Source organism: Antennarius striatus, chromosome 24 (genome assembly GCF_040054535.1).
Source record: "Antennarius striatus isolate MH-2024 chromosome 24, ASM4005453v1, whole genome shotgun sequence".
Taxonomy (NCBI): Eukaryota; Metazoa; Chordata; class Actinopteri; order Lophiiformes; family Antennariidae; genus Antennarius; species Antennarius striatus.
In genome coordinates, this window is record NC_090799.1 from 2488586 (window position 1) to 2499740 (window position 11155).

Below are 11155 nucleotides of genomic sequence, written 5' to 3' on the forward strand. Positions count from 1 at the left end.
TTGGAAGGAAACCCCCCCAACTACAAATCGAAAGCTATAAAGTGTGATTGATTTAAAGAAGAAAAAGAAAAATCATCCCTGTATCCGGATTGATTTTCCCTGCTCTCTGTTCTCAGCATGCCCTCAGTCAGTCGACGGATTTTTGCCATTACAGCTCAGTAGAGGGTGTCAGATTATTCTTAGAGCACCGCGCTATGATGAGAACTGTCTCCGCGTTCTTTCTTATGTGAATCCCGAATCGCCCTGCGAAAGAAGGGAGGTGGAGGAGGTGTGTGTGTGTGTGTGTGTGTGTGTATGTGTGTAGAAGGAAAGCGAACCAGGCAAGACGCCGAAGGATGTGAGTGGGGATGCGGGTGTTTTGCAGCGGTGGGATCGCCTCTGAAGCTCCAGCGCAGGGTGTGAATTCAGTACCGGAGGAGAGGGAACAGCTCCCGACGCATCATCATCATCAGCAGCAGCAGCAGCAGCATCAGCATCAGCAGCATCACGCAGCACGACCGGAGGAGAAAGACGCACGGATTTGTTGTTTTTTCCAGCCAAGGTCAGTCTTAAACGAACTGAAAATTTAAAAGAGAAAGAAAGAAAAGAAACGAGCCAAACAAACAAACAACAACAAAAAAAAAAAACATGAGGAGGACGCCGCTGGTTTTTTTTTTTTTTTTTTTTTTTTTTAATTTCGCTGTGAGGATTCAGTCGTGAAAGAGACGTTTTATGCGCTTCAAAACTGCCAGTCTGGACACAAGTGCAGGTTAGACCGCAGCATGGATCTATCAGACAGCTTTATCTCTCCCCCCCCCACACACACACACACACTAAATATCTAAATGTCATTCTTTCTTTCGCATTGATGTTGACTGAAATCACAGCTCGTATGTCTTAAAAGCCAAGGGAATGACTCGTCCACGTTGAAAAATGCTGCTTTGGATTGTTCTGCTGAATGCGGCTCTTTGTGTTGCTAGTGGAAATGTTACAAGGGACGTTTGTAAGGAGCAGATATGCTCTTGCAACGAGATCGAGGGAGATCTGCACATAGACTGCGAAAAAAGGAGCTTCACTACCTTGCAGCAGCTCACCGGCCCCAGCTCGCAGTTTTACCACTTGCTGTTGCACGGGAATTCTTTATCCAGGCTATTTCCCAACGAGTTTGCCAACTTTTACAATGCTGTGAGCTTGCATTTGGAAAACAATGGCTTGCACGACATTGTCCCCGGCGCCTTTCTGGGATTGCAGCTGGTGAAGAGGCTGCACATCAATAACAATAAGATAAGATCGTTCAGGAAGAGTACATTTCTGGGGTTAGACGACTTGGAATACCTCCAAGCTGATTTTAATCTATTGAGGGATATTGACCCCGCCGTTTTCAGGGACCTAAATAAACTTGAAGTGTTAATTCTTAACGACAACCTCATCAGTGCGCTACCTATAAACGTGTTTCAACATGTGCCCATTACGCATCTCGACCTGCGGGGGAATCGAATCAAAACGTTGCCTTATGAAGGTATCCTTGAACAAATACCGGGCATCGCGGAGGTTTTGTTGGAGGATAACCCGTGGGACTGTAACTGCGACCTGGTTTCTCTTAAGGAATGGCTGGACAACATACCGCGTAACGCGCTCATCGGGAGGGTGATATGCGAGGCTCCCACCCGGCTGCAAGGGAGCGACTTAAATGAGACGTCAGAAGCGGATCTGTGCCCTTCACAGAGCGGCGGCGTGGATATCAGCCTGGTGGCCCCTCCCACACAGGAGGAGATGTCGGAGACTGTGGCCCGGGGCCCGCGTCCCACGCCTTACAAGCCAAACGGAGACGCCAGCGGGCCCCCGACGCCTGGCGGCCACGGAGCCAAAAGTCGCTCTAAATCTCGTGAGAACTGGCAGCTGAAAACTAAACCCACCCCAGTGCCCACAGGTATGAACGGGGACAGAGAGCAGCTGCACAACATGTCTTGCCCCCAGCCGTGCAACTGCAAGCTCGTCGGCTCCAGACAAGGGCTGGGGGTCAACTGCGAGGGCAAAAAGATCGAGAGTTTATCCAATCTCAAACCCAAACCTCTGGTTGCGCACGAACTGAACATGAGAGATAACAACATCCACGCAGTGAAGAAGAACCAGCTGCTGGGTTATTCCAGCCTCAACCTGCTCGATCTGGGTGGGAATAACATCAAGGTGATCGACAACAGCACTTTCCAGAACCAGAGCGAGCTGAGGTGGCTGTACATGGATAAGAACTATCTGGATACCCTGATGGCGGAGATGTTTGTGGGTCTCGTCAATCTGGAATATCTCAGTTTGGAATACAACGACATCCAGCTGATCGTGGCAGGCGCGTTCAGCCCCATGCCCAACCTGAGGGTTCTGTTCCTCAACAACAACCTGCTGAAATCTTTACCTGTGGATGCTTTCCTTGGGATTTCTTTATCCAAAATTAGCCTGCATAATAATTATTTCCCTTATCTCCCCGTGGCTGGGGTGTTAGACCAGCTCAACTCAATCATACAGATCGATTTGCATGGGAACCCGTGGGATTGCTCGTGCAACATCGTGCCCTTCAAGCAGTGGACGGAGAAACTGGGGGCCGACGTCATCGTCAGCGATCTGAAGTGCGAGTCCCCCGAAGAATTCTGGAAACGGGATTTCCGATACGTGCGTAACGATCTCATGTGCCGCAAACTGTACGACAAAGTCTCCCCCACGCCTCTGTCTAAAAATAGCACTTTTACGCAGGACTCGGGGACGCGCTCGAACTCTTATTTGGAGCCGAACCGGGTCTCCATCTCGGTGCTGGTCCCCGGGTTGCTGCTGGTGTTCGTCACGTCCGCTTTCACTGTTGTAGGAATGCTCGTGTTTATTCTGAGGAATCGAAAGAGGTCAAAGAGGAGGGAAGGGAACTCCTCCGCGTCGGAGATCAATTCCTTACAGACAGTGTGTGACTCCTCTTATTGGCACAGCGGGCCTTATAACGCAGACGGAGGCGCGCACAGGGGATTCGACTGCAGTACGCACCTCTCCACGACAAATGACGCGTAAAAAAAACAAAAAAAACCAGGGGGGGGACTCTGAGTCTGGGACGGTCGATCTGGATTACAAACAGTGACACACTCACACACAGACTGACGCACACACATGACTAAAAAAAAGATGCGTTTAATGTTCGTCACCGGGCACGGACAAGGACTCCTTCACATCTTGTTTCCTCCAGTGAGCCTGCTGCTGCTCAGGCCCTCACTCTGTAATATATATATACGCCAAGCCCCTCCCTCCCTTCCTCCCTCCCTCCCTCCCCAACCACAGACACTCCTCCCCACCTGGTTTAAAAAAAAAAGAAAAAAAAAAAGAAATCCTCTTCCTTCTCCTCCCTATTTTTTTTTTTTTCTTCTTTTTTGTCGCAATCGGACTATAAGGATCTGCTTGAGACGGGAACGAGGGAGGAAAAAGGAGCGACAGAAGGGTGGAGGAGGAGAGGAGAGGAGAGGCGTATGATGCTGGTGGTGATGGTGGTTGGTGGAGAGAGAAAGAAAGGAAAGAAAGAGAGAGGACGACCAAGGACCAACATGGAATGGTGCACGAACGCATGAATGTAAATGTAAATACTCGGACCGATGTATCATAATCTGCATGATGATATTTTCGCATGGTTTCGACACACAAGACACGACGGAGAGGAAACCATAACCACCATAACCAACAGAGACGCAAAACTCAAAAAACCCTTTTCATGTTATATCAATATGACAATATATAGATATTAAGAATTATATATGACTATTACAAAGTGCCATTTCTCTATTTTTTGTGAACCTGCAGTTAGGATTTGTATTTGTTGTTTTAATTTGTTTGGAGAAAAGAGGAACACAAGGAAAAAAAAAAAAACCCAACAAAAAACAACAACGGATGACGATGACTATCGGAAAAGGGAGTGATGGAAGTGATGCTGTCAGTGCATGTTAATTTTGTTTGTTATCATTTGATTGTCGGTAATTATTGGGGTTATTTATACCGTATACTAGATGGTGCAGATTAAAATCCGCAGTCTGCGCAGTCATCATCTCCTTTATGAATGTAAAACTGTGTTATTTTATGGTGTGCCAATTGTTGACTTTCAAATATTCAGACATGCAGATGAGCATGACCAATTAACGTCACTCAGATGCTTATGCTGCAAAGTTAATGTAGCTCAAATAACAGTTCTGTGGTTTTTGTGTGTCAATGAATATAGCCTGCTTTTGGGTGAGAGGAAGAAGAAGAAGAAGAAAAAAAAAACACATCATGGAAAATCGGGGGGTTTATACCATCATATTTTTTCAACAACAGAGCAAAGAAGTGTTTTCAATTGAGCTAAGTAGGCAATTTGAGTGCAGGTATAGACTGATAGAGTAGAATGCTTTTTTTAATGTCATAAAGAAGTATTCCTCCACAGAGAAAAAAAAGAAGAAGAAGCTTATGGCTATGATTCACCTTCATCATATTGTGAGCTTTTGTAAAGCCATCTAATCTTGTCCAAATAAGAGAACTGAAACTCACTGTATTTACTACAAGATGTGCTTGAAATAAGATGTTTCCGGGGGTGTGATTATTGCTTTTTTCTTTTTTTTCTTTTTTTTTTTTTAACAAAAGCCACGCTAAGGTTCATCGAGAGAGAGAGAGAGAGAGAGAGAGAGAGAGAGAGAGAGAGAGAGAGAGAGAGAGAGAGAGAGAGAGAGAGAGAGACAGAGAGAGAGAGAGAGAGAGACAGAGAGAGAGAGAGAGAGAGAGAGAGAGAGAGAGAGAGAGAGAGAGAGAGAGAGAGAGAGAGAGAGAGATCAGCATGTGTTTCGGTTCGTGCACACACACCAAGAAAAAGGTGTCTCCATCGCTGTTTGGAGGCGATTTCATGACTCAAGATGCCTTTTTTGTTTTGTTCAATTCAGCATTTTAAACTTGAGATGTCCCTCCTCCTGGGGTGCATGTGTGTGTATGTGTGTGTGTGTGTGTGTGTATGTGTGAGAGAGAGAGAGAGAGAGAGAGAGAGAGAGAGAGAAAGAAACCAACACCTGTTTCCAGCACTCAGCTGTCAGGTCTCTTTGCTTATTCTAATTCTGCTTTAAATCTAAAAGTGGATTAAAGAAAAAGAAAGGAATCCCAAAAAAACAGTTTCTCATGAGATGCAAGGAATGTGCATTTATTCAATTTTTTTTTATTTTTTAAACTCTATGGCATCTTATTTGGGGAGAGGGGCTAACTGCTGATCAACTTTTCACTCCAAGATGTTTCATTTAGAGCCGAGTTCAGTCTAATTTGGCTGAAAAAAAAGACTTCATCTCCCATCACCCTCCTCTTCCTCCTCCTCCTCCTCCTCTCCCCACTAATAGGTCTGCAGTAGCTCCCCCCCCCTTGTATTACAGACTGGCGCTGCCCATGGTGCTGAATCACTTCCCCCGTTTCCTTGTCTGCCTGCCTCGTTTGCCTGGCAAGCAAGTTTTGTGAGTGCCTGTGTGTGTGTGTGTGTGTGTGTGTGTGTGTGTGTGTGTGTGTGTGTGTGTGTGTGTGTGTGTTTGCACGAGGACAAATGAGAAGGATAGCTCTACATGCAGAGATAGAGAAGTTGCCACTTTTGCATGTTAGTCCACCCCCCCATTCCCCCAACCCCCTCTTTCTCAAATGTGTCACCAAGAGCAACTCGACCTTGGGGGTGGTGGGGGGGGGGGGTGGGGAACTCGCATTCAGGCCGATCTACCAGAGACACTCATCATCCTCATCCTCATCCTTTCCCTGCAGATTTTTTTTGTTTTTTGTCCCGTCACCTTGCCTCCTCTCCTTCAGCTCCCCGATTTCCCCGTCCAATCACATCGCTGCGTGCGTGCGTGCGTGCAAGCGTGTGGAGGGAGGGGTTCTTTGGGGGTAACTATGTGTCTCTTCTATGGAGTAATATTGTGCCACAGCCCACTGATGATTTGTCATAATTTTCAAAAAAAACCGCTGTGTTTCAAAGTTACATTTATATGCTTTGCGATATTTGACCTGCTTCTATTTTGTTAAATAAAGTGTGGTTGAGGTTGATAAAAAAAACCAAAAAAAAAAACTGGATGGATGAATCGCCATATTATTTTTTGCATACCTTGTATATCAAGGCGTATTTCCTTCCTGTCAAGGAAATTGATGTTATTTCCCTTCTTGTGCCCAACAGTGTTGTTCTTTTCTTTTCTTTTTTTACACATTAACATTTCAGAAATAGACTGTGTTCCAATTTTTTATTTATTTATTTTATTTTTTTTACGATGCTAGCTCTTTGCTATCCTGGAGAGGTAAATGACACATTTCGACTCTCTCCTGGCTGTGTGTAATCCACGCTACATCACGGATTTAAATGTCTTATTTACTTTCCGGGCATGCACTAACCAAAATGCATTGCAAGACTGTTGATGTTTGAGTGTCAAGAAAAAAAAAAAAAAAAAAAAATGTTTCACAAGAACCTGAGTGGTGCATAATCAGGAATATTATTGCATTATATCATTGTTGTTTGCACAAAATCTATGACATTTATTACATTAAAACGGGGGGAAATGCCAGTATGGTATGTGGTGCGGAAGGATCGCTAACGGCTACTTTTCCATTACGTTGGATAATAGATCTTGAAAATGATGCACATCTACTGCTGGAATCCATTAGAGAGCGCTTTCCGTCAGGTGTTCCTGTGTGACTCAGTGTGTAACAGTAGGACCGATTCATTAATGCGATGGATAATAGCTGTTGGTACCACCGCTGAGCGGGGGGGGGGGCTTCTTTTGCACGCTGGGCACACTTTACTACGACACTGTCGTGGCCCAGCGGGCTTGCCGCACACTGTGTGATGGCCCCCCCCTGCAACCCCATGAGGAGATGGTGGTTGATGCAACACTTCCAGCAGGGATAACATCATCTGCACATCTCCTGTGGGAGCTGGGGTCATTTTATCCTGGGGGGGAGGGGGGGTGGCGTGGTAAATAGTTTGTGTCCTCTCTGTTTGGGAGCTGGGTTCTCTTTGCTGTAGGGTTGCATCTGTGGTGGTGGTGGTGATGGTGTAGGGACGGGGGGGGGGGTGGGTGCATCTGTGGCTGGCGATGACTGGTTAGTCATCGGTTTGAGATTCCCATCACAGCTTGAACGCCCACGCTAACACCGTGTCTTGTTTTTGTGCTACATCGGGGACAACGTGTCGCGTTTTTGACTCGTCTCGGTAATGCGCAGAAGTTCGCAGAAGTCGCATTTTGAGTTACGAAGCGGAAACAAACAAAAAAAAAATTATGCACAGCTATAAATTTAAAACGCCAGCGACTGACTTTCATCCGACTCCCGCCGGTCAGATCCAGCTTGTCGGCTCTTTGTTTGAGATTTTTTTTTTTTTGTAAAAGAAAAATCCCCCAAAAGGATCCCCAAGCTTGGGTATTAGCCTCTGATGTTAGCTTTGATGAAAGTCCCATGCGTTGAGCACAAGAGAGTCCTGCACTTGCAAACTTGTACAGCAGCGATTATCTGGAATTATCCCCCGTTGGATTTCTTGGTGTCACTCCCAGATATTATTATTATTAACCCCATCCACTGTGAAGCATTTACTGTGGAAGTCTCAGCGGCTGGGGGGTTGGGGGGTGTTATTCGTGCTTTGTGAGCCGCAACAGTTCTTGTTTAATGTTGGCATCATTGACTTTGTTATTAGCTTGAGTGCAAATGTTTTCCTACACGGCGTGGAACAATGTAATCGTTGCGTTTGCAGATATGCTTTGTTATGCTTTTTAAAAAACGCGAGTTTAGCGGGTAAAAAATGTTTTTTGTTTTTTTTTCGTCCCGCAGGTTTCGGTTGCAAGCTTCTCTTAATGTACCAGAGTTCTTCTGAGTGGCTAATCAGTCTTATCTTGTTGCACATTTATCTTTATGACAGCGAAGCTAAAGCCGGAGTCTGGCTGGAACAAAGCAGCCGTCTGTGAAATAACTGGAAGTTAAAAGTTGGATGCTTTTGAAGCAAAAAAATACATCAAAAACCGCAAAGAATTCAAACCTTATTTAGACTCCGAGTCCACGGCAAACATCCAGAATAATTAAAAGAATCCTGGTTCCTAGGTTGACCCAGATCAGGTTTCCATCCGCTGTGTGCTGACCTACGTCGGAGCCGCCATGCGGGGGCCTTTTAATCAGGATGACTGAACCGTCTACCGAGGGGTTTCCTCCATCTCAAAGTAATCCTCTTCTTCCAGCCCCTCCGCTTATCGATCACCTCATTGATTTTAATTTAGTGGCCGCACGAGTACCCCAATCCTTCATGCCTGATCTGATTACGCCGATCGGAGGGGGGGTTGCCACAATCCGCAATCAAACGGTTTTGTTTTGCAATCGCCAAATAAAGCCTCGTGGGAGATCGGTCACAAAGCCGGGAGAAGTTGGCTTCATCCGTTTGGAGTTTCGACACGCCTCGCCCTGCAGCTGCGTACGTGGGAAGAGTTCCCCACAGGCTGAGGTATAAATTAAAATGTTCTTAATTTTGGTGAGCTCGATACCTTTTCCACATTTACCTGGCTCTTCAGTAAAAAAAAAAAAGGCTCTATAAGAGCCTCTCTTTGCATATTACTGTTTCTACATCTCCAGCTCTCCTGTCTTGTGTGACAAGCAGCATTAAAGTACCGCTGATGGTGGACAACAACGCATCGGATAAATTGCAGGCGTTGTTGATTAGAGAGCTTTAAGTCAGGGCCGATGCTTCATTGGAAGGCTCCCATTAGTCATGCGTGTAATTTCAACTAATGGAAAGGGAGTATGTGCAGACTATTAGCCAAAGAAGCTCAAGTGAAATCTGTCTGGCTTTCTCGGAGTCTAATCCTTACGTATCACTGGTGATTTTCGTGCGCTGCCTTGCTGGTTTACCCATCAGCCAAAAGAACCCTGGAGGCTGTTAATAGAGGCATTTATTATCTGGCAACAGACTATCATCCTTGTAATCTGAGATATCGGGAGCATGCAAGGTAATCTAATATAATACGTGGCATGAATGTTCAGAAGACAAGAGGCTTAAAGACCCTTTTTTCAATGTGAAAATACAGAAAAAATATGATTTCCGATGGGATTTTCTTTGAAATAAGCGTTTTTTGATAAACCCAGTTTGTCCAGTAGAAAAGTCCCAAAATGGTAACTCATGGCTGGAATTTCACATTTAAATGTTTTTATATTTTTCTGTTAGAGATTCTCCCCCAAAAAAAAAAGAAGTAAAAGCACATTTTGGTTTATTTCTGGTGATGCTACTTCAGTTTGTTGCCAATTAAAAACAGCAAACAAAAGATTTATTTGTAAGTCCAAAGACTGGTCCTGCATTTTAGGTGATCTCCACAGCAACTGCAATGATACAGCATACAAATCCATTTTATTGAGCATCTGAGATCTTTATTTTTGGTGGTTTAAGATATTTCATGGTGGTTAAGACAACTTTAATTCTGTTTTTGTTTTGTTTTTTTCGGCTGTGAAAGAGGATCCATGTCTAAATTTAAAAGTTTATTGGGTAAAAAAACACTTTAAAATGATGAAAATTCTAATCAAGTCCATCTTGTGCTTCATAGAAGGCAAAAATATTTCGATAACTTATCCTATTATGTGATTCATCTCAAATTTATAAATTGCTTTTAACTGGAGTGATGAAACTGCAAAGACCAATTCTGCTTTGATTTCAGTTTTTAACTAAATAATGAGCTGAAAATTGTCCAAAATGGTTATTTATTTAGCTTATTGTAAAAAAAAAAAAGCTTTGCAGGAGGAATTGCACTGAGGTTAACATTCACCAGAAACACTTCTTTGTTCTTAATAAAGACAGTCAGACAATGGAGGCTGTTATGTGCCTCGAAGGAGTCGTGAACTTCCATCTTGTGGAAATTAAAACAATGCTGGAGGGAAACTGGAAGCTGTTCTGATGAGGAACTGTTGCTCACGAGGGATCCAAGTTCAATTGACAGTTGATGCAACTGGTTTGGAGTTTTATTCCAGGGCAAAAATTTAATTAATCACAATTCATCTCGAGTTCAGTTGTCTAATTTAAAAAAATATATAAAAAAATCCCTGCATTCCAAATTTTGAAGTTCTTGCTCTAAACTTTAATTGTAATTTGCCAAAGCAGAAAACAGAAACGTTAGATCCTCCGCTACCAAAGCGGAGACATTTCAAGTAGACTTTATTCTCATGAGTCTCTTTGTTTCAACAGTTTTATAATGAAGTGTTTTGGAAGTGAAGTCATAATGAACCTGATCGATCCCGATGCGCCATTTCCATAAGATAATGTTTGCTTTGCTTATCAATTGAAGAATTTATAATTAACATCATCCCCAACAACCAACAGTTCAGAAAAGAGAGAAAAAGCAACCGTCGACATCACTTGTGAACATTTTTGTGCAATTTTGTGAGCCGAATTATTCGTGTTTCCATTCCTCTTTTTCTGTAGGTAGTTAAAGTTATGTGCGAAAAAAAAAAAAAGACGAAATGTGTCACAGGGCTCGCATCTTCGCTTTCTCTGCTTACCGCCGCCGCCGCTTTCCAAGAAAAGCTCTGCCTTACCATCTTATTGCCTGGAGGATGTTTTTCATTTCAAAACAAGAGCACATTCTCCCCTTTCTTATATTCAGTTTTAGACAGGATGTTGAGTTGTCGCTTAGCACCGCGGGCTACGACGAGCTGATACTGCGCTCAAGCGAGGGGGGAGGTAAAGGAGTCAAGATTTGTCACGGCAATACTCGTGACAAGCAACCAGGGAAATTATTTTAAAAAAACAAAAAAAAATTACATCAGAAACAATCAGTCTGTGGCTTGGTTGAATTTAATTTCATATTTTACAAACATTTTAAAAATGGTTTTCACCTGAATTAATCGGATTAAAAAGATATGTTGGCGCCAAAACACGACGGATCGGTTACCCTTGAATTTCTCCCCAGTGCACAAACACACCCACGCATATATACTGTATATTATATATATATTTAAAAAAACACATGTAACCTCTCTCGTACGCATAGACCCAAACACCAATGCATGCTGGATAAACGTTGTCTTTAACCTGGCGTACTATAAGCGCTCAACAAACGCCAGCTGGGTCAACAGATGCCCTGGGCATTCCAGCCTGCTCTCATACGAAGAACACTGGGAGCTGTCGCTTCGACTGCTAGCGCACACACAC

The 11155-nt window shown here is 43.9% G+C and overlaps 1 protein-coding gene across 1 annotated transcript; it reads left to right on the forward strand.

Moving 5' to 3' along the window:
- The first annotated feature begins 687 nt into the window (after positions 1–687).
- LOC137591551 (SLIT and NTRK-like protein 1) lies at positions 688–3299 on the forward strand. Its single transcript, XM_068309626.1, has one exon. The coding sequence runs from the start codon at positions 913–915 to the stop codon at positions 3025–3027; it is 2115 nt and encodes a 704-aa protein (XP_068165727.1). The 5' UTR covers positions 688–912; the 3' UTR covers positions 3028–3299.
- Positions 3300–11155: the final 7856 nt, after the last annotated feature.

Excerpts from the sequence above, each read along its gene's own strand:
- LOC137591551 (XM_068309626.1), top strand. The coding sequence starts at position 913 with ATGCTGCTTTGGATTGTTCTGCTGAATGCGGCTCTTTGTGTTGCTAGT.